At 39.8% G+C, this 24,487-nt stretch overlaps 1 protein-coding gene across 6 annotated transcripts in view; it reads left to right on the forward strand.

Moving 5' to 3' along the window:
• SRFBP1 (serum response factor binding protein 1) overlaps positions 1 to 24,487 on the forward strand; it is a 116,432-nt gene that overhangs the window by 20,897 nt on the left and 71,048 nt on the right. For 3 of the 6 annotated variants that reach the window (XM_039545006.1, XM_039545009.1, XM_039545010.1), the window contains exons 2-3: positions 15,429 to 15,517; positions 17,045 to 17,117. The exons of 1 other annotated variant lie outside the window; for it this stretch is intronic. In XM_039545006.1, the coding sequence (XP_039400940.1) occupies positions 15,429 to 15,517; positions 17,045 to 17,117 (162 nt within the window). Of the gene's footprint in view, positions 1 to 11,759; positions 11,829 to 11,932; positions 12,050 to 15,428; positions 15,518 to 17,044; positions 17,118 to 24,487 lie in introns of those variants that run through there. 2 more of the 6 variants (XM_039545007.1, XM_039545008.1) reach the window with 2 other exon arrangements.

Genomic DNA, 24,487 nt, shown 5'->3' on the forward strand with positions numbered 1-24,487 from the left:
GTAAATATTTGTCCAAATATCTCTAGAGCCAAAGATGGAAGTGAGAGGTTGATAGAGTAAGAGGGTGTGTAGGAGAGGAGGAATTGGAATAAGCTAAAAGAATAGATCACACAAATGAAAATGGGAGAGCAGGTGGTAGTAGTGGGAGGTGGGGAAGGGGCAAGATAGAAGGGAAGAGATTCCCCAACAGACTGGTTAGTAGATGTAGAAAACGAGTCATCAGTACTGTGACAAGGCAGTAGATTTTAGTAAATGGGATTAACAATGTGAGAGCAGCTGTGTTCCTAAAGCATAAAAATAGACTTGCTGAAACCTTCCAGGGCAGTAATAAGTAGCACTTAAAAGATGGTGTCAGTAATATGTGGCATCTCATGTAGGTTGGGGCCTTATAGGCTGTCTGGGGGAGAATTAACTATGCAGGTAGGAGCTTTATACAAACGTATACTGTCAATCAAACCTCTAGCAGGGATATTTTAAGCTCTTTATTTCTTCTCTTGTCCTCTCCCATGGGCTTCACCCCCACTATTTGCTTTTTCTTGCAGAAAACATTTGTGTGTAGACGGCAAATTACTGTCCCCTTTTAATTTCAAACAAAATTCAATATCAAACTTTGTTAAACCTGTGCTCTGTCTGGCTTAATCAGTAAACGCCAGGTGGGGCTCAGAGTTCCTACTGAAGGAGGCAAATACACAGAAATGATAGAACTACCCTCAGAGGAGGAGCTTTTTCTTGTGGGATGTAAACACTTGCTAACACTGACATTATCCATGTGGCTATGTTTCACAATCTGGCTGGCCAATAATACCAAAGCATACTTGTGGGCAGCAGAAAGTCCTCTTCATCTTTTGGCATCTATAGTAGTTCCAGGCAAATGCAGGGTATTCACCCTCTCCAAATAAAATATGAAAAGAACTGAAGCAAATCTGTGAAACTTGTAGATTTAAATAAAAAAAGGAATGTTTTGGAACAGATACAACAGATGTGGAAAAATGCACCTTTCAATAAATTCACCATACTTCTGATTTCATTGCCTCCTGTTCTCTGTTCTTTCCCTATATCCTAGTTTTTTGCATCACAAGTACCACTTGTGTCCCCCAGCGCAGTGGTAAATCTTTCTTTCACGTTATCAAGCTATGGAAAACCCTATTTAAAATCAAGCTGTTGGTCAGCTTCAAACACATTTTTTATCAAAGCTCCTTTTTGTGGCTTTCATTAAATTATTTATCTGAATAAAAGAATCCAGCCCTACTCCCTGAGCCTCAGTTTCCTTGTACTTGGTCATTCTGTTTGAAATGTACTCGTATTCTTCATCACCTCTGTACATCTAACTTTGCTTTCTGTGTGTGATATTCACTGATTGCTGTTAAGGTGTTGATATCTAGGGTATATAGTTTTTTTCCCTAAAGTTTAATAGTGTTGTATTCATTGAGCTTAATAGGTTAAAGTAGTCAATTATCATAGGGCTTATATTTCCCAATAGGGGAAAAATATCAAAGAGATTATTTCTTTAGATAAACTTACATCTAGCCAAATTTCTATGACAAAAGCCTGTAGAAAATGTGACGACGACTTCCTAAGAGTAAAGTTCCCCTTTCAAGCCTTGCAGAGCCTTGACACTTTTGAAAGTCATGACACTTGTGTAGCCCAAGTTATTACAGAAAGAACAGATGTACTATATCTTTACAAAGAGACTTCATCTAATATGAGCAAACAAAAATAGGTGGGAATCTTCTAAGGAGAACCTTTTAAAGTTTCATTTTAGTTCAAGGTATGTGTTTTATATTTGGGGAAAGAAATAGAAAGTAAATGAATAAAAATATCACCTACTATTACACTGTACTGGAGTGCAGTTGTACACTATTCATTTGAAACATTTATTAGCCTGTATGATATGAAAACTGAGGAAGAATAAAGAAAAGAAGACAGTGACAGAAGGAAGAGGAAGAAGGAGAGGTTACAAAGGAAGAGGACCCATAGGTCTGTGTGATGAAAACAATAAAATGTGATCACGTGTTTTGTTTTTTTATCTGAAAAATGTCTTCCAAGATCTTCTGGGATTGGTAGAGCAAGTCCAGGTTGCTTGTTCTATAGAGGATGACCTTTTTCTGCTTATAAGGGTAGATACTAAATCTGTTACCAGGAATACAGTGGTCCCCTGATTTATTTAGCTTTGCAGGTCTAAAAACCATGGCTAGAACTTGAGCAGAGTCCACCAGAAATGGTTGAAAGGGCTCCAAATTGTAGCCCAATATTATCTGTTTAAGGGCTATATCCTGGACTGAATTGCTTTGTTGAATTAGAGCTATAGTGCTCAGAATCTTATAGGATCAAGCTCTAAGTGAATAGTTGTGTTTGCTTCAGACTGCTCAAGGGAAAATGAAATGACTATCCATTTCTGGGCTCATGTATTTGAGATGAAGAAAATAATTATACAAGTACATTTCTTTAACAACTAAAAGTTTAAACATGAATTAGGACATGGGTGATGTAAATATGATTCTTGTATGCAAAATTAGCTGCTACTTGTACATAGCAAAAGAATAAAAAGCTCTGATTTTATAATGTCTTTTTGAAATCTTATTCAGATCATCTAATACCTGTATTTCAATATTTTAGAACAGACTACACCTAGCTAGTCTTGGGATAATATGTGAGCATTGCTTATTTTTGTCCCTTAACCAGCTGGATTGTTAACTTCTGCAACAATCTGCTGACACTGTAGTTGAAAATATAGACATGTACCTTTCTTGCTACATCTCCCAAATCTTTAGTCATATTCTCCTAGATTAAAAAGAATTTGGCCAAATGTTTGCTTAATTTGGAGATGAGCTCCCTCTACAAACTTTAAAACAAGCCCCAAATGCATCCAAGCATAACATTTTATTCTAATGTAATATTCCTTTGAGAACATTTCCACCACAGTCCTTGAAATCTGTGGACTTAAAAAAAGGCTCTGGGAGGAGAGAGTGAGGACAAACCTCATTAGCAGTGGCCTTCTATGTAATCTATGAATGTCTTTCTGTGCCTGTATCTGGGATTCAGTTATCATTAATGCATATGTGGAGCTATTTTGGGGGAGAGGGAGGGCTGCGTTTTTTTCAGGTATCAGCCAGGCAAGTGGAAGGATTTTAATAATAATAAATTAATAATAATAATTTAAATATAGATAAATAAAGGATTTTTTGGTCTCCCTTCTCCCCCACTTCTCATCAAGAAACTAGCAAAGCATTGTTTGTAGAAATTGCCAACTTTGTTTAAATTGTGCAGGTAATTTCTCAAATAACAAGAAAGAAATAGAAAAGAGTGTGTGTTGTATGCAGTGACACTTTCTTCTCTTCTGTCATGCATTTATTTTGCTTCATACTATGTAAAAGCAAATGCTACTTGTCCTGTAAAGTTGGTCGGTGCAGCAGTCTTGATCAGAGGCTAGTTTTGGTAAGCACATCAGTAAGTTCAGTCACATTAACCAAGATGAAAATATATAATGGTAAGTAACATCAGAATCCTCAGACCCAATCTCAAAGAGCAAGTTTAATAACTCTGTTTCTACTTCAGGGAAAAGATGTTAGAGCTGTGAATATTTTGTGGGTATCAGACCTAGGGGACAACATATCGTGCAATGAGTCTAATCAATTTTCCCCAGCCTCTATTATGCTTGGTCACAGTAATGAAAATGGTAAATCTTTTACAGGATCCTAATTGATGAAGTCTTTGAGCAAGATGGTAAAAATATATATAACTCTCACAATAAGGAATGAAGGAAAAAGAAGAATCTCAACTGTCTGACTTCTATACAGTACTTGCAAAATTTAGATGGTAGTGTGAGTTACTACAGAGAATTCTTTCCTGGGTGCTGGCTGGTGTGAGTCTTGCCCACATGCTCAGGGTTTAACTGATAGCCACATTTGGGGTCGGGAGGGAATTTTCCTCCAGGGCAGATTGGCAGAGGCCCTGGAGGTTTTTCGCCTTCCTCTGCAGCATGGGGCACGGGTCACTTGCTGGAGGATTCTCTGCAGCTTGAGGTCTTCAAACCACAATTTGAGGACTTCAATAACTCAGACATAGGTTAGGGGTTTGTTACAGGAGTGGGTTGGTGAGATTCTGTGGCCTGCATTGTGCAGGAGGTCAGACTAGATGATCATAATGGTCCCTTCTGACTTTAAAGTCTGAGTCTATGAGAATATTAGAGGTGAAGGATTACATGACAGAGATGTGGCTAAACCCCTTGTTCACTAACTGGGTCTAATATTTGGATTTTCTCGGAAGTTGTAGAATTTTTTTTTAAAGAAAGTAACTTTTGATGGGGATGGAGTATGGTGAACTCTACTGAAGTACACTTTTCAATTTGATCTCTTTAACAGTTTTTTGTTTAAGAGTTTAAATTGGGTGGAGGTATTAGGCTAAAAGGAAGGAAGCCTTATCCTAACAGATCTTACGAGGCCTACCAAAGTGGGGTTCCCCTCCTGCAGACTTTGGACGGTACACAAGAGAGGTGTGATGTGATGGGAGTTGTATATGGATGGAATATATATGCTATGTAGTGGAAGGAGAGGGAGGCAGCTCTTTATCCATTTGAGAGACTTCAAGCACTGACACCCTGATTCAGCAAAATACTTCAGCATATGCCTGATTTTAAGTATGTGAGTACTCCCATAGCTACCCAGTATAATTATAGAGTGTTATATATTTCTCCATATTGATATCTGACCACTGAAATGGCAGAAGGCTGAAAAAGTACTCTGTTTAGGATTAAAATGCAATTAAGCACACTATTTAATTTTTCATTCTGCAAAAATATTGTATACACTATTTGCAGGATCAAAGCATGACTGAACTGTCTAGTTTTTTTCCCCTAACAGCTTGGACACCAGCACTTCTGAGAAACTACTAAATGCTGGGGAGGCATTCCTAGTGCTGGCATGCAAGTCAACATGTCATATATTTCACTTTCTCTTCTAGAGTTCCATTATCCAATAATGACACTGCAGAACACTACAAAATAGATTTTCCCAGGCTCGGACCATAACTATGTGCCCGTTTGGACCATTTTAACCTATCAATATAATAGAGCTACAGTGGTGATTAAACTTACTGTACTGATTTAAGCTTCTTATAATTGTTGCAAATGCAAATTATATCTAAAGTCAGTTTTGTTACTTACTCTGCTAATTTGTTCTTTTTCAATGTTTCTTCTTTCTGTTTCTTTCTGTAGAAAGGAAATATGATCCAGTGATTTAAACACAGTACTAGGAGTCCAGTGATGTGGATTTATCCTATCTGTTCCATAGAATTACTATGAGACCATACCTTTTATACCTCACAATTCTTTCATCTTCAAAATCAGGGATATTTATGTACTTAACTGTGGTGTTCAGAATTAGTTCACTGGTATTTTGTAAAGTGCTTTGCTATCTTCTAATGGAATATACTGTAGAAGTGCAAGATATTATGATTATTTTAATGTAGATAAACCCACTATAAATGAATCTGACGTACTTGAATGCATTTGCAAGATTATTTAAATGCAAAATACAGAACTCTGATTCATCTGTTATTATTGATCCAAATATTTAAGTTGTGAATAAATATATTATAAAGCATACATATGTATATGCTTAGTATTAGTCGTAATTGATGTATATTGGGTGAGATCCTTACTCCTGTCCAGCCCCTTTATGTTGGGTAAAAGGTCTGGAGCAGTGTAAAGGGCCCTAAAAGCCAGGGATTGATTGGGATAGTCATCAGCCTACCTTCTACAATAATGGTTCTCAACCAGGGGTACACATACTCCTGGTGGTATATACAGAGGTCTTCCAGGGGGTCTAGTTATTTGCCTAGTTTTATAACAGGCTACATAAAAAGCACTAGCGAAGTCTGTACAAACTAAAATTTCATACAATCACGTTTATACTGTTCTATGTACTAAACACTGAAATGTAAGTACAATATTTATATTCCAATCAATTTATTTTATAATTATATGGTAAAAATGAGAAAGTAAGCAATTTTTCAGTATCAGAGGGGTAGCCGTGTTAGTCTGGTTCTGTAGAAGCAGCAAAGAATCCTGTGGCACCTTATAGACTAACAGACATTTTGCAGCATGAGCTTTCGTGGGTGAATACCCACTTCTTCGGATGCAAGTAGTGGAAATTTCCAGGGGCAGGTATATATAAGCAAGCAAGAAGCAAGCTAGAGATAACGAGGTTAGATCAATCAGGGAGGATGAGGCCCTGTTCTAGCAGTTGAGGTGTGAAAACCAAGGGAGGAGAAACTGGTTCTGTAATTGGCAAGCCATTCACAGTTTTTGTTTAATCCTGAGTTGATGGTGTCAAATTTGCAGATGAACTGGAGCTCAGCAGTTTCTCTTAGAAGTCTGGTCCTAAAGTTTTTTTGCTGCAGGATGGCCACCTTAAAATCTGCTATTGTGTGGCCAGGGAGGTTGAAGTGTTCTCCTGTAGGTTTTTGTATATTGCCATTCCTAATGTCTGATTTGTGTCCATTTATCCTTTTCCTTAGAGACTGTCCAGTTTGGCCGATGTACATAGCAGAGGGGCATTGCTGGCATATGATGGCATATATTACATTGGTGGATGTGCAGGTGAATGAACCGGTGATGGTGTGGCTGATCTGGTTAGGTCCTGTGATGGTGTTGCTGGTGTAGATATGTGGGCAGAGTTGGCATCAAGGTTTGTTGCATGGATTGGTTCCTGAGCTAGAGTTACTATGGTGCGGTGTGCAGTTGCTGGTGAGAATATGCTTCAGGTTGGCAGGTTGTCTCTGGGCGAGGACTGGCCTGCCACCCACGGCCTGTGAAAGTGTGGGATCATTGTCCAGGATGGGTTGTAGATCCCTGATGATGCGTTGGAAGGGTTTTAGCTGGGGACTGTATGTGATGGCCAGTGGAGTCCTGTTGGTTTCTTTCTTGGGTTTGTCTTGCAGTAGGAGGCTTCTGGGTACACGTCTGGCTCTGCTGATCTGTTTCCTTATTTCCTCGTGTGGGTACTGTAGTCTTGAGAATGCTTGGTGGAGATTTTCTAGGTGTTGGTCTCTGTCTGCGGGGTTAGAGCAGATACGGTTGTACCTCAGTGCTTGGCTGTAGACAATGGATCTTGTGGTGTGTCCGGGATGGAAGCTGGAGGCATGAAGGTAGGCATAGCGGTCGGTAGGTTTTCGGTATAGGGTGGTGTTAATGTGACCATCACTTATTTGCACCGTGGTGTCTAGGAAGTGGACCTCCCGTGTAGATTGGTCCAGGCTGAGGTTGATGGAGGGGTGGAAGCTGTTGAAATCGTGGTGGAATTTTTCCAGAGTCTCCTTCCTATGGGTCCAGATGATGAAGATGTCATCAATGTAGTGTAGGTAGAGAAGGGGCGTGAGTGGACGGGAGCTGAGGAAGCGTTGTTCCAGGTCGGCCATAAAAATATTGGCATATTGTGGGGCCATGCGGGTGCCCATAGCGGTGCCACTGATCTGGAGATATATATTGTCATTAAATTTGAAATAGTTGTGTGTGAGGATAAAGGCACAGAGCTCAGCAACCAGTTGTGCTGTGGCATCATCAGGGATACTGTTCCTGACAGCTTGTATTCCATCAGTGTGTGGGATGTTTGTGTAGAGAGCCTCTACATCCATGGTGGCTAGGATGGTGTTTTCTGGAAGGTCACCAATGCATTGTAGTTTCCTCAGGAAATCAGTGGTGTCACGGAGATAGCTGGGAGTGCTGGTAACATAGGGTCTGAGTAGAGAGTCTACATATCCAGACAGTCCTTCAGTGATAGTTCCAATGCCCGAGATGATGGGGCGTCCAGGATTTCCGGGTTTGTGGATCTTGGGTAGTAGATAGAATAACCCTGGTCGGGGCTCTAAGGGTATGTTGATTTGTTCTGGTGTTAGTGTAGGGAGTGTCCTGAGTAGATGGTGCAGTTTCTTAGTGTATTCCTCAGTGGGATCTGAGGGAAGTAGCCTGTAAAATTTGGTATTGGAGAGTTGTCTGGCGGCCTCCTTTTGGTAGTCAGACCTGTTCATGATGACAACAGCACCTCCTTTATCAGCCTCTTTGATTATAATGTCAGGATGGTTTCTGAGGCTGTGGATGGCATTGCGTTCTGCACAACTTAGGTTGTGAGGCAAGCGATGTTGTTTTTCCACAATTTTTGTCTGTGCACGTCGGCGGAAGCATTCAATGTATAGGTCCAGACTGTCATTTTGACCCTCAGGAGGAGTCCATGTGGAGTTGTTCTTCTTGTGCTGTTGGTGGGAGGGTAACTGTGTATCAGTGCACTGTTCAGTGTTGTCCTGGAAGTATTCTTTGAGTCGGAGATGGTGAAAGTAGGCTTCCAGATCGCCGCAGAACTGTATCATGTTGGTGGGAATGGCAGGGCAGAAAGAGAGTCCCCGAGATAGGACAGATTGTTCTTCTGGGCTGAGTGTGTGGTTGAATAGATTGACGATATTGCTGGGTGGGTTAGGGGTACCATGGTTGTGGCCCCATGTAGCAGGTAGGAGTTTAGACAGCTTACAGTCCTTTTTCCTTTGTAGAGAGGTGAAGTGAGTAATGTAGATCTCTTGTCTTATTTTAGTGAAGTCCGTTTGTATGGAAGTTTGGTTATTGATGAGAGTCTCCAGGTTGGAGAGCTCTTTTTTGCTGTTTTCCTGTTTGCTGTATAGGATGCTGATCAGGTGGTTCCTCAGTTTCTTTGATAGAGTATGGCATAATTTCTCACTGTGGTCTGTGTAGTATGTAGATAGCAGTGGATTTTTTACCTTTAGTCCATTAGGTATGATGTCCATCCGTTTACATTTGGAAAGGAAGATGATATCCGTCTGTATTTGTGCAAGTTTCTTCATGAGGTTGATGGATTTCCACTCCATACGGCTAAATGCAGTGCCTTGCATGGGTGTCAAGTATCAGAGTGGTAGCCGTGTTAGTCTGGTTCTGTAGAAGCAGCAAAGAATCCTGTGGCACCTTATAGACTAACAGACGTTTTGCAGCATGTGCTTTCGTGGATGAATACCCACTTCTTCGGATGCAAGTGAGGTGAAACTTGGGGGTATGGAAGACAAATCAGCCTCCTGAAAGGGATACAGTAGTCTGGAAAGGTTGAGAGCCACTGTTCTAAAACACCCTTGAAAGAAATGGCATAGGAAGTATGTTGAGGGCATGGCTCCAGCATACAGTACTGCAGAGATTCTGGGTAGCATTGCAACCCATGGAGCAACACAAGAAGCTGCTGTAATTTAGACAGCACTAAGAGTCTAAATTTCATAGTCTATAAATTATAAGGTCAGAAGGCATCACTGTGATCTCCAGTCCCTGGAATAGCCCAGAATCAGGAGGGTGCATAGAGGTCTTGCAGCCACCTTAGCTGTGCCCTTCTCCTGGGCTTTGAGTTCTGTGTTGTATCTCCAAGAGGCACAGCATAGAGTTGCATGCATTATTTCTGGCAAGATTCCTAGGAATGACTTGTTAAATGTGTTGACATATCTTTTGCTACGCTAGTGTTTATTACACATTTGTTTTTAAAGACACAAAAACTGGTTTTCTTTCCATGATGACTTTTCAAGTTTTAGGTTTTTTATATCTAAGCCAACTAGACAGCACCATTCTGCAATGACTGTCAGAGCTGTCTTGACGGAAGGAGAGCCCCACCATTCCCATCCTGCATTGCAAACAATTCTTGGTCATTCTTTCCACTGGTAGCCACGTAGTCTGTGGACTTCCAGCCACTCTAGAATGTAATTTTCCAGGACTGCTGTTGACAGAGGAAATTATTTGGTTTGAGGTTTACCTCTGGGGTATAATTAGTCTCTTCTGATTTTTGTTTGTATTTTTATATCTATGTGGAAGGAACTCCCCATCACCAAGTTTCAGGGGCTACTAAGTCTGGGGAGTTCTGATACATGGTCGTGAGCCTACCTCATACCCCAGTCATTTTAGAGGCTTCATTTAAAAGGGCTTCCACTTCCTTTACTGCTTGACCTTCTGAAACATCAGAGTCCTGCTTGGCTATAGACCCTATTTAAAAAAAAAATCTTTCTCAACTGAGCAGTTATCCAAGAAAGAAACATCTAACCCATTTTTGGATGTCAGAACTCACTGAACATTGCTACAAATAATAAAAGATGATAATGAGGAGCCCCAGTCATGACCAGGACCCCATTGTGCTAGGCACTGTACAAACACAGAACAAAAAGACAGTCTCTGCTTCAAAGAGCTGGTCATTTTCATGGGAATAACTTCAAGAGGACTTCCAAGAGCCCAATTCACACATACCAACCACTGGGAAAGAAACAGCCACAGGTTGGTTACTTTGATATTTTGTGGCTGCTGGATAGTGGATACCTCTTCTTGTTCTCGCTGCCATCCAGCTACAGAACTTTATAATTGGCTGGCAGCTGAAGAAGTTGATTTTTTTTGGTGCAGCTGGTCCCTAAAAAACATGCTCCATCTGCATTAAATGTTCCTAGAAAAATACATTACAAAGCATATTGGAGAGGAAACTAAATGTATATGTTTGGTTATGTAATGACTAGCTGTGCTTTTTAAATTAGTGTATGCTTTATTCAAAGAATAATCTTGGGCTTTTTTATTATAGTGTGTGGATTTTTTGCTGCAGTGTTAAAGAACCACTATTAAAGCTTCCTATGAAATAAGACACACTCATTTTTTCTTTTCATTTAAGAAGTTCTGAATGATCTCGAGCTTAAATGTTTTCCAGTGTGTATTCAACTGTACAGACTGCAGTTGTCAGAACAGAGCTAGACGGGCAATGTCATGAACTCCAAGGAAATAGTTTTCTCTGTAGTTATTTAATTACATCGTCATCTTTGTACATTTAGGGGCAAGAGAAAGGTAATAATTGCTCAGAGCATCTATCACATCTATAGTTTACATTTGTTCTCAATGCTCATTTTGAAAAAGTATAACTTTGCAAGACTTTTTAAAGACAGACTTCCTATTTGTACAGTTGTTGGATAAAGGGTGTCTGCCGGCATGAAAATTTCTGAATAGTAAATTATTGCAGTTCTCCCAGACTTCACATTCATGACCAGTTGGTTTCAAGGTGCAAACACACTTTTGCTTTGCGGTAAACCTTTTAAGAACCTGTAGTTTATTCAGCATGTGCAGTGGTATACAGATGTTCCTGCATTAGAACTATTACTATTAAATTAAAATTGAAATAGGATCTGTACTACCTTGTGAGAAAAATGTGCTTCACATTCTGAATGTAGTGAGCTGAGTACACATAATCAATAAAAGCCAAGCTGAAATATTTGACACTTTTACCATTGAAACTTTAATCAGAACACAAATCATCTTTACTGTTTTTTTAACTTAGGTTAGGGGAAGGTTAGGGGAAGGGCTGGTGGTACTTCTCCCTTTTTCCACTTTTGGCTTCCTGAAAGCTTAGGACCCTTCTTGTGGGCTGAGGAAACAGACTTTTTCTTTGGACTATTGTAACACCCCTTGCAAAGGACAGAGACTCTGAATGGCACAGCCAAAGGGATGTGCCCTGGAGTCCAAGACAGTAGCAGTGCACACTTAAGGGGACACTAAAAAGATGTAGCCTGCTACAAATACTAGAGAATATAAGCGTTCACTTCCCAGCCCTGACACTAGGGTAAATTAGAGGGAAATTAAAAGTCCATACACGAGAGAGTCAGAGCACCCAAGCAGAATTGGTCCAGAGCAGTGGTACGAGTGACTGACAGAGAGCCAGAGACAACAGGCAACCTAGCAACAGCCATTCCAGCACCAACTGTTGCAACAGTGCACCACTCAACAACAGCTGCAGACAACCCAACAGCAGCAGCTGCTATGCAAGATGGTGAGCCAGCAGAAAGACTTGCAACAAACCCTGCTATAACAGCTACTGTTGGAGCTGGTCTGGGCAGCCAGGGATCTGATGACTGGGGCCGTGAGCCCAGGGCCAGTGCTTCCATCAGTGCCCTTTGTGATGCCAGTAAACCAGTTGCCAGCTCATGCCAAGTCTTTAGGCATCAGCTGATCACTGACAAACTCATAACTGGAAATCAAACCATCTCACCTGTATGTTATTCAGAATAGGTATTAGTCTTTTATTAGAATGTATTTAGTGTTTAGACTCTAATGCATACAAAAATTTACAAGCATTTCATAATCTCACTTGTAATGTCTATTCCATGCCAAAAAAATATGTAAGTTTTGCTTATAGCTTTGAAAATGTTTGCTCTAAACTTGTGAATCTAGGTATGGGAATCATCCCCTCCGCCTGTTCAGGAGGCCTGTCAAAATTAAGTTGGCAATTAACGAACATTGCAATACAAAGATTGGTGAATGACCCCATCACATCTTGGAAATGCTTCGTGCAAGGTTGCTCATTTCATGGGCTGGAAGGCTTAAATGTAAAAGATAAAATGGGCAAAAGTAAATTTTTCATTTCTTTGCTGTTTGAACTCTCACAGGGCTAGAGACACTAAACTAAGGCAGAGATCCCCAGGGATTAGCCTTGGGTCCACCTTGAAAGACATTTTGAATTGAAAGATTACTATGTTTAGGAACCATAGATGGTAACTCATTTGTGTGTATATGCTTGCTTGCTTTAACCTGTAAATAACTCTCATATTTATTTTTCTTAGTTAATAAACCTTTAGTTAGCTTATTAAGGATTAGTTAGAAGCATTGTCTTCGGTGTGAGAACTGAAATATAAATTGATCTGAGGTATAGACTCATGTGACTGGTTCCCTGGGACTGGAAGTAACCTGGATATTTTGTGATCTTTGGTCCAACATGCCTGGATGGCAAGATAGACTGGAGAGCCTGGGGGACTGTGTTACTGGGTTGATTAAATCTAATTACAGAGCATAGAGTTTGGAGAGTCTGCCCTGGTTTTTGACAGTCTGCCCTGAGGTAGGCACTTAGTCATGAGCTACTCCATGAAAACTGCCTAGAAACTTCAGAGATGAGGGCAGGGAACAGACTGAGGCTAAGAAGCCAACCCAACCTGATATGAACCCCAGGCCGAAGAGAACACTCTCTGTTCATCAGGGACAAGTGCCCTCATGTTCAGTGCATCGTGATTTAGAATGACTGACTTTGGATGAGTCACAGCAACAGGCTAGTAAGGGCCTGGACAAAACCTAAAGAGTGTGGTTGGCTACTGACACTGCTGCTATGAGGGAATAGTGTGAACTTAGATGCCAAACCACTAACCAACAAGATTGGTAGCAGGTGAGAGAATGGGCTCAGACCAAAACATGGTGGCCTATTCTCAGGTGGGCAGCCAGAACACTCCCAAAGAGAATACCCCTTTATGGAACGTGAGTATCCCAAGGTTTGGACAGTGGAAAGCTGAGTGTGGAAGACCAGACCTGCCAAAGTAATGGTCCCTGTATGGATCAATGGGACAGAAGTGCAAGATCGATTGGACTCTGTATATAGCCAGGCCCTGGGGCAGACTCCCTTACCTGGGGCAGAAGGGACCCCAGGGGAAATAATCTTCCTACAGTGCATTCACACTCAACTGAAGGCCTATCTCTGCAGATGCCTATGGCTGTCTGTGAGATGACATATGGCTCTACCCTCGCTGTTGTCCTATCCTGGGATTAGCAGTACCTGTGGGAAATTATCCATGAGCTAAGAAAATTGGATACAGTGGCTGCTGAACCCAGTGCTGGTACCTGGGGAAGATCCTGGAATGATCGATCTAGCTGAGTTAAGAGACTTAGGCAACCCCCTTTAGGGAAATTCAAGATTCACAGGTCATACATCCAGGTTGTAGACAGGAGTGGTAGCCAGGGAATTGCTGCTGCCAGATTTAGGGAGCTTTGGCTCATGACACAAATTTTGTCTGGGAGCAAAGAAGACCTTGTGCTGAGCAGGGCCTACAACTAAATTGCTGCTGTGAATGACAAGGTGGTAGAACCCCAACATTTGTGGATGTTACCCCAATTTATACTCTGAGAACAACTATATCACGTCGAACACGACAAATGCACGGGGGAAGAGGGTTCCTTGATTGTACCACTGGATGCTTCTGCAACTAGTACATGATATCACTTGTACTGGGCAGGAGAAGACTTGCATAGACTTCTGAAAACTTAATTCCGTCTCAGTTTGATGAACACGCAATGCCATGAGCCACTGGAACATTTAGGGTCTGCCCTAGGTATATCAGTATTTTAGATCTTATATGTGGATATGCATAGGGAGTGTGCAAGTATTTTAAGATTTTGTCTGTAGTTAAAAATAAAAACTCTGGGTACAATAAAGAGAGATTCCTCTATGGAATTTTAAGAAGGGTTTGGCAACTTGGCATACAGTACAAATTCTCTGTCCAGGAGTAAATTTTAGGATTTCGCTACAATTTTACCACAAATACAAAAATCAGACAATTTTTGTTCTGTTTTCTTTTTCTCTCCACTTTGTGGATTTTAACACTGTTTTACTATTGATGATGGTAAATCACTCCAAAAAAGAAAGTTTTAGAAAATGTATTTGGAAAATGTATTGCTAAATAGTTTGAAATTTCTGTACACTATTAATGTACACAAATGGCCAGGTCATCAGTCAGCAATGAGATGCTGTTATCATCCTACACCTGAAGTCCTTGTATTTTTATGAAAACACTAACTTTCAATAAGTTTGGCCCTGGAGAAATTTCATGGCAATTTCATTTGCTGGATTTACCATTTGTTTATCTATGCTACATTTTTTTAAAAAATGTGTTTTTTGTGGGATGGGCTGGGGAGAAATAAAACCCAAGTAGGATTAAATATATATTGATGTAAGTCTGTAAATTTACAATTTGCAAGTATAATTCTGGGTGGTGGAAATGAAACTAAATTTAATGACAGTCCATATGTAGCAATGTGGTTTCATTTGTTTGTCTGTCTGTTCTTGTAGAATTTAGAATGGCCTTTGACAGACGGTCTATTATTGAAGAATGAATAAGTGTTCGCTTTAGCAGCTTTTTAAAGAACATTTAAATTGTCAGTTAAAGGTAGTTTTGTTCCATATCGTGCTTTAACAGAAAAGTACAGGTGCATTTTCAATGAGGTGGGAATACAAAATGAATGAGCAAAAAATAAATGTAAGCTGTTCAAAATTCTAGGCCAGCGTGGTTCTAAGAATAATATTAAAATATGGCTGGTTAAGAATGCCTTGGCTTTTTCATGTCTTGTTCCTGTTCAGACCTCAGACACATTTTTAGACTGTTGGTTTGTTTTCCTCCTCTGATTGATGTTTATGGAAGCAGTTCGAGTTTAACAGGAATTTGAATTCATTTGAACTAAGATTTTTGGTAAGCAGAGGAGTGAACTGTGTTCTCAAAATATTTTTCTGTTTATTGAATCAGTTTAAAAAAACAAAGGCATAACAGATATATTGATTAGTTTCTGTACACAAGGATAAATAGCTTTTCTAACATATTGTCCTCCTTTCAAATAGGTTGTGAAGATGAGAAAAGAGGTGAAGAAGGCCAGAGTTCTTACCATTCGCAGACTCACCAGACACATTGCAAAACTTAAATTAAAGAAGTTAGTTTAATATTAATATGCCTTTATTTCTTAAAAAAATTTAATGCTGCATTTATTTTAAATGACTTAGATAAATATTGAATAAACTGTGGGGAAAAATGAGTGTCTACATAACATTATTTAACACTCCACACATTTGAGGTGGATAGTGGGGCAGTAAATTAATTGGATAGTTAATACTTTTATTAAGAACACAATATGTTTTTAGAATGGTGTTGGTCTTGAACTGTACTTTTATGAATGCGCATTAAGTGTGTAAGATGTAGTAAATCTTATTTATAGATTTATGTCAACATTTTACTTATCTTAATATAGTTTAAGGTAATATGAATCTAAAAACAATTTCTCAAAGCAGACTTGAAGTAAAGTTTTCAGAAGTGCTTAAGTGACTTTGGAGCCCAAGTCCCATTTTCAGAACTGGTTTAAACACTTGACCGAAGTAATTTTGAAAATGAGATTTAGACTAAATCACATAAGCATTTTAGAAAAGTTTAGCCTTATGTTTTAGATCATCACTGTGTTACAGAAAGCTTCAGCAGCTTCCTCAGTGCAAAGTTCAAAGTACTTCTGCAAATTTCAGTGCAAGGAGCACTTTTCGATATGCTTTGAACAAATAAGTACTGTTTTTGAAACTTTTAATAATGTTTTTAATCAGTGTTAATGTAATCTTTCACATGGGGCAAAGTGATTTGTGACACTTAGTACTGGAGACCAATGGAAGATGACAAATCTACTGTTGTGTTTAAAATGTGAAGAATACAGCTGTTTTGGTTTTTTTTAGACACTTCACCCACTGTAGCAAATTGTGTACGATTTTTAGCAGTATCGTGGCCTCCATTACATATTTAAATTTTGTAATTAACATTTAATTTTATTGTAAATTTTACTCAGAAAAGTACCTCTTGCCATCTAAATTTTCAGGATTCTATCTTCAGCTAACTCACTTTTTTTTTTTTTTTTTTGGTAGGTATTCTTTAATCCCTATCATCTCTTAAGGTTTGATTATTATATCCTATCTAGGGTCATTCAAAACTTAATCATAATGTACTTACACAAATTTTAGAAGTAAACTTTCAGCATAATAATCATTCTCGGGCTTGATTAATCTCTTATCTAGTTTGAGCAACCTTGACTTACACTGGTGCTAAACAATTTATAGTGTTCTCTAGACACTACATTTAATTCAACAGCTCCTATAGAGGATGCAGCAGATTCTTCTGATTTTAAAAAAGTCCTTGCCAAAATGTTGCTATCAGATATATTACTACTTGCCATCACGTTTTTAGAATTCTCATAATATTTCTTCTGCATACTAATTTCATCTGTAAAAGCTGGGGATGCATTGATGTTTCTATATCTAGTTAGTTGTTCTGAAAACTTACATTTAACATAAAATAGATATGAACAGTAAAATACAATTGTTTATGTTGACTTTTGTGATTTATGTTGCTGCAAATAGTAACTTCCTTGTTGAGAAATGATTGCAAATCAGTATGTTACCCAGTTAAACACAGTCTTTATCTACAGGGGTTCGGAAGATGTGGTACTAAAGAACCAAAGGCGAGCAGAGAGATTACTAGAAGAAATTCATGCCATGAAGGTAATGTCTTCATATACATATATTTAATATTTAGTGTCACTTATGTTAGTAACAAAATCCTGGGCTTGTTTTCGCGGAAGGTGAAATCATGCATAGATCTGTTTTGACTGTAAATGTAACAGGGTGGAACATTAGGAATTTTGCATAATGTAATGTAATTGGAGACATACCAATCTCCTAGAACTGGAAGGGACCTTGAAAGGTCATCAAGTCCAGCCCCCTGCCTTCACTAGCAGGACCAAGTACTGATTTTTGCCCCAGATCCCTAAATGGCCCCCTCAAGGATTGAACTCACAACCCTGGGTTTAGCAGGCCAATGCTCAAACCACTGAGCTGCCCCCCCTGTATTCCATGTTTGTTGCTACACCTGTCAAGGTGTTAAACTAATTTGACTGAGACTTGCCAAACTAAACTTGCATCTGTTCAGAAATGCTCCATTGCCTGAAGCTTTCATGGTAACAGTTAAAAATATAGGAATTTAAATATTTGTGCTGTTCAGGGGTGTAGATCTGTTGAAATTGAAGTTGCAGTGGACTGACGAGACATTGAATCGGATATATTTTCCTCTCTTTAGACAGGGTGTTTGTTAGCATAACTTTCAAGTCATTCATTTCCATAACACTGTGACATGTAATTAAATGTCTGGTTGTCTGTTTTATAACAGAACTTTAAAACCACATTTGACTAATAATTATCCTAAATGACAGGTTGAATTTTCATGAAGGTTTTTTTTAAATTATGAATATTGCATTTGAGTAAAATTCCAGCATTCAAGTTTGAGCGTAAGGATGCAGTATGCTCCGAGAGCTATTTTCTCAGTTAGATAATTGCTGAATCCCCATCACTATACCTGTTGTGTCTTTCCTCCTGATGTCTCTGGAGACTCTAGGTTTGAGTCATGTACAAAGGAATGCAAATTGGAAAGTCTTTATTGACAATGTAACAGTAAGTAAGCTGTTCTTGGGCAGATCTGTAAACTAGCTGGGTACGTTCTCTCCTCCAGCACGTTTCTCTTACAACTGATTCAAAACCAGGCAGTCTCAACAGATGAACAAGAAATAGACAGAAAAGCCTCTCCCATGTGGGTAATGAGAATACATAAAGTACTGCATTTTAACATGGAAAGGAATTAAAGAATGTCAGATAATTGATTCAGAGGCATTCCATGTGTAATCTTTCTGCTAGTAGGGTTGGCAGCAACAAGGGCCGGGCACTTATATTAGGGGATTCTCTATAGCTTCTGTTTTTCTTTTTGGCTCAAACCCCCACCAAGTAATCTGGGAACCTATAACCGCTCTGGGTGCCTTTGCCAAGCTAATCTGTACCCAGTCACAAGCACAGAGGTTTAAACGTGAACTTTATTGGGGAGAGGGGAGAAAAGGGAAAGAGCAGGTTGAACTGAGACAAGTATTTACAATTTAACTCCTTCCATCACCATTTACCGCAGAAGGGTGGAGGGATGGATAGCTCAGTGGTTTGAGCATTGACCTGCTAAACCCAGGGTTGTGAGTTCAGTCCTTGAGAGGGCCATTTAGGGATCTAGGGCAAAATCAGTACTTGGTTCTGCTAGTGAAGGCAGGGGGCTGGACTCAATGACCTTTTGGGGTCCCTTCCAGTTCTATGAGAGAGGTATATTTCTATGCGTAAGTCACAGACCCAAACAACTGGTCTTTCAATGGCTGATACTCTCACTCTGCAGCTCTCCTGTTGGAAGCTGTAGCCTGTGGGTGAATCCAACTGTCGCTTTGCTCTGCCTGCTGGGTGCTGTGGCTGGGCCCAGTTGCCGCTGCTCCGTCCGGAACTGTTGCTGGGCTCTGACTTCTGCTTGCCACTGGCTAGATAATGAGCCTTGGTGAGCTCTGCCCACATAAGGTAATTACAGCTCTTAGCTCGGCTCTTTCAAATACACAGGGATCAGTGGCCTCAAGAACCCATCAGAGTCCTTGTCACCTGAAGAGGTATTCCCAGCAGCAGTATAGGAATGTGCAGTCTCTATCCCCCTTGCTCTCTAGCTCTGTCCAGGGCCTCTTACTCCACCTCAGCAAACATCGGTTTTCATCAGGATGACGCCAAACCCAGTCATTGTTCAGGCTTTGCCCAGGTGGGTTCCCAACAGGGCAGTCTCAAAAATATGGGCCCCAAGTCAAAACTTAGTCAAATTATACCCCAATGTCCCCAAACTACCTGCAATTGGTAAACCTCTCTGTCGACTCCCCTGCTCTTCAACAGATGTCTGAAGAAGAGGTTACTGTAAGCTCAAAAGCTTGTGTGTCTCACCAACAGAAGTTGGCCCAATAAAATATATTATTTCACCCACCTTGTGTCTCTAATACCCTGGGGCCGACATGGCTACAACCACACTGCATCAGAGAGCTCACTCAGTTACCTCCCCTGCCTCATAGGCATCAAGCCACACAGCTTGCACATGCTTGTGACTTCTCCCTACCTCACATTCTTTACCTGTTGGCTTATTCATTGATTTTTTTTTCTTTCTTGTCCAACAACTGTAGCATGAGACTTAAATACATTTGAGCATTATTGGCACTTTGTACCCTAATTATAGGAGCCTATAAGAGATTTGAGCTATGGCATTTCAATATAAGAACAAGCAATATTTGCGAAAAGTTTAGGTTTAGGACTATTTGATCAACTGTTTAATAATAGCTGATGCTTTTTAGATAGGCACAAATAGGCATAGACTGTGCAGTTTCATATTTGTACAGCATGTCATTTTAAAAGATTGTATTCTGTTTAAAAAAAAAAAGATGTAAAGCAACTGCATGTAACTCAGCTTGGAAGGATTAGATTTTTATCAGTAAATGTCAGTTAAGTCAATTTCACTTGCGCACACCCAAACTAACTAAAAAAATATTTCCATCGATAAAAGAAATTTACAGATAGGCAACATAAGAAAAATGCTGCTTGAGAACTTAATGGTTTGCTTTGAGAATATTTATTATGTATATTTTGACGTGATGTTGACAATTTGTTTTAATGGTTATGAAGCTTTAGCTTTTTGACTCGGTGTCTGCTGTCATTAAGTAATTGTCTCTGCTCCCCCTCCCCCACAATTTCCCACAATTATGAAGATTTAAGTGGATAACAATAGAAAAAATACTTAAGAATAAACATTGATATGAATTCTACCAAGCCTACTTGTAATGCCTAGATATATCATTTGCCACTAAATAGCCTAGATAGTAGTATAGATGTATGTGTTAGTAAAGATTGCAGTGTTACCATACTGAACCACTTGTAAAGAATGTTAGACTCAAGTGAACTTATGTACCATAACAAATATGGTACTTTATTAAAAATATTCCCGTCATACATATAATGCCTATATGGCAAAATAAGCAACTTATTGTCAAATTCTACTTGCCGTTGATGTTAAAATATAGTATGTATGAAAAGTACTTTTCTCAAATGAGATGGGGAAACTTGCCCATCCTCACTCTCTGCACATCTGTTTGTCAGATGCTCTTTCACTCTGTCCAGTATTCCATGTTTTGGCAGATGTTACAAGAATCTCAGTCTCCTGGTGCATTCCTTTTCATAGTAAAAATCTTTCTCTATAGCATCAGTTCCCTGAGAGTAATTTCAAAGTTGGGTTTTCCTTTCATTCAGTCCTAAGACCAAGCAACTTTGACAAGACAAGCCTAAGACAAGCCTCTTCAGCTGTATGTGTTCCTCTTCTACAACTGGGAATCTTATTTGACTTTTGGATTTGGAGGCTTGTAGAATATGTCAGAGTTGAAATGGAGAAGTATGGCAGTCGCAGTGGAAGTGCTTCATTATTGACTATATAAAGTTTGTGTCCAGTTTCCAAATCCAAAAATGATGTAGGTGGCTTTGTTTTGGTTTTATTTGTTTGGGGTGTTTTCTTTGGTTGGTTGGGTTTTTTGTGTGTTTTTTGTTTTGGTTTTTTTAAGGTTCCCTAAAGGTTTGGAACTTTTGGACCCAATTCTAGCTGTCTATACTTGGGGAAAAGTCTCAAACCTCAGCTTTACTCTTAGGCTCTTTTTGAATTATTGATGCTAAGAGTTCAATGGGGAAATTCGTGATTCAGAACTTGTAGAAAGGAGCTGACGTATCAACTTTCTATCCCAAGAGAGACACTCTGATACGTGGTTTCAGTTGTAACTCTTAATTAGTGCTTTCTTAGGTCTGCCATTTTGAACTAATGTTTCCTACCTATATGCTGTCTGTTGGGCAGGAAGTAGCCCTTTTTGCTGTCCCTGAATCTTGCGGTTGTTCAACATTAATTTCTAAAAATTAAAGTGTAATATTTAATAATACTTTAGAAATATAAACAATCAGACAAGACAAATATCCACAAGATAAGATACAGGACATTAGTTTAGGAAAGTGATTGTGACGATTACTGAATTATTAACTGTATTTTATTTCTGCTCTGCCTTCTGATCTTCTTAGTAAGAGATCCCATGCCTGCATACTGTACAGCCCAAGTATGTTTTCTATTGTTGGCCTGAAATATGTGACTTGCAGCACACTGTTGCCTTTTGTTCTCTGAGTAGGATTGGAGCTTGTATTTTTTTCTTCACATTCAAAAGCAGGGGTCGGCAACCTTTCAGAAGTGGTGTGCCAAGTCTTCATTTATTCACTCTAGTTTAAGGTTTCATGTTCTGATAATACATTTTAACATTTTTGGAAGGTCTCTAAATAATCTATAACTAAACTATTGTATGTAAAGTAAAAAAGATTTTTTAAATGTTTAAGAAGTTTCATTTAAAATTAAAGTAAAATGCAGAGCTGCCAGGACCCAGGCAGTATGAGTGCCACTGAAAATCAGCTTGCGTACCTTTTTTGGCATGCGTGCCATAGGTTGCCTACCTCTGCTCAAAAGTATATTTTAGTAGGGCATGAACAATTAGGGTTTGTGCTCTTTGGCAAGTTCTTGTGCAGTTGGGAAAATTCCTGTGCCAGCAGACCTCTTCCTACTCTTACATGCCAACAATGGCTTGTGAGTTTTTGACACAGTTTAATATGGAGTGGGAACAGTTAAAAGAAAGGAAGAGTGGAGAGTTTAGGTCCTGTTTAAGATGGAAATTGAGGAACTAATTCCCCTTTACCCAAATGATGTCTTTTTAGAGATCAAGAGTGGTAAAGGGGCCAAAACAATATTGCATATTAGCTACTCTTGGTATTGGATTTTGAGTTGGAAAAAGTTCAGTTGCTCCAAGTTTATCTCCCTTCCATGTTTTGGGGAAGGAAATGTAAAATAAAAAATAATTTATTTCTCAGTGGAGAAGTAATGGAGAGTAGAAAAACAGGTCTGCTTTTCTTGAACTAGGGCCGCCCAGAAGATTCAGGGGGCCTGGGGTCTTCAGCGGAGGGGGGCCCCTTCTTCGGCGGTAATTCGGCGGCAGTGGTTCCTTCTGCTCTGGAACCTGCCGCTGAAGACCTGGCACTTTGGCAGCGGGTCCCGGGGCGGAAGGACCCCCCGCCATGGGTCTTCGGGGCACTTCAGCGGCGGGTCCCAGAGAAGAAGGACCCCTTGCCGCCAAAGACCCGGAGCAGAAGAAGCTCCAGGGGCCCAGGCCCTTCGAGAGTTTTCCGGGGGCCCCGGAGTGAGTGAAGGACCCTGCTCCGGGGGCCCTGAAAAACTTTCGTGGGGGCCCTGTGGGGCCCGGGGCCTGGGGCAAATTGCCCCACTTGCACCCCCCCCCCCGGGCGGCCCTGTCTTGAACATGCCTGTTAACGGACTGAGTGTTTTCCATAAATCAAAGAAGCACTAATAATAAGATTGGCTTTCAAAATTACAAATATATTTGACTGTTTCAGGCATAACTATTTGCCTGCTAAAAACAAATGGTAATATCAAAGAAAAAAGTAAAAGGGGGGGGAAAAAAGTCCATTTTTAAGCAAAGGAAAGACCTCTACATATCCTTTCCATCAAAGAAGAATCTTTAGCGTATTGCAAAGAAACACCACAAATTATCCTGTTCTTGCTTTCTCTTTTAATATGGTACTGTGTTTTAGTAGGACTCAGATATGCAAGACAGAATGGATATGTTTTTTTCTTCCTTAACATCACCCTCAAATGGTGGAGTGGAAAGAGAACCCAACTTGCCAAAAATCTCAGGAAGATCCTGGCTATGTAAATACTGTAAAATCATATCTTGAAAATTCATATTTTGTTAACTTTCAAGCCAAAAAAGATCCCCAGTTTGGAGGCCTGATTTGACTTTTCACTGAAATCATATATTTAATGTGTAAAAGCAGCAAAGAGTCCTGTGGCACCCACTTCGTCAGATGCATGCACGGATGCACCAAGTGGGTATTCACCCACGAAAGCTCATGCTCCAATACATCTGTTAGTCTATAAGGTGCCACAGGACTCTTTGCTGCTTTTACAGATCCAGACTGAGACGGCTACCCTTCTGATATTTAATGTGAGCATTCTGAATGAACAAGTAGTACATAAACTCTTCCAGATTACTGGGAGCTTAAGGTCTGGCCATATGTCATTCTCAAGAAAACTACCCAGATTTTTAATAAAATCTTCCTAAGCTGTGACCTCTGATGTTGATAGGGTATTTTTAATATTAAATGCAAAAGTATACATTGATATAATATGAACATTGGTCACTAAAGATAAGTCTAGAAATGTAATGTTCTACAACAAAGTTAACTCAGTCATTTTTCACTTATTTTCTATGATCTCTATAATAAGTTGAGACAGAGAGCATCCACCAATTCAGAGACCATACCTTTTGGTTAGTTTGCCCACAATCAGCAACAGACAGAGCACAGATGAATGCTTCAGGTAGGTGTTCTGAGGGTCTCCGAGAAATGGGTCCTTTGCATGCTTCAGTTCACCACCTCCATCTAGAGCTATATGCGGCTGTCCCTCTGAGCTCTGTTTTTTCTCTGCTTTTTTGTTTTACTTCAGTTTTTTTCACACTTTTTTTATTTCTCTCTCATTTGCTTTGCCTTCAAAAACCATCTTCAGAGCCTTCTCCACTTGGCCTGTTCAGACATACAGCTACAGGACCCAGGCTGCCAGTCCCTGTCAGTGTGCCTTCACAGCTGAAGAGTCAGAATGTTTAACCCTGCATGACTGCTGCTCTTACTTTGTCACCAGGCCTGGGGAATACAGCAAGGTTAAGGATGAGAAACGTAAAGAAGATAAAGACAAGGAAGGCAAATTTAGAGGGGAAAAACACAATAGTGGGCAGATAAATTAGCTGGGTTAGAGCCTAGGAAAGAAAATGTTATCTCCAGAACCTATTTAATCCATACCCTTTTTCTTCTGCACTTTTTTCAGTAGATGGCTACTGTAACAATATTTAGCACGTACAGTGTAGATGTCGCTACGCAAAGTTATTAAGGTTGCTACAGTTTTA

This window comes from Mauremys reevesii, linkage group 6, assembly GCF_016161935.1.
Source record: "Mauremys reevesii isolate NIE-2019 linkage group 6, ASM1616193v1, whole genome shotgun sequence".
NCBI lineage: Eukaryota > Metazoa > Chordata > Testudines > Geoemydidae > Mauremys > Mauremys reevesii.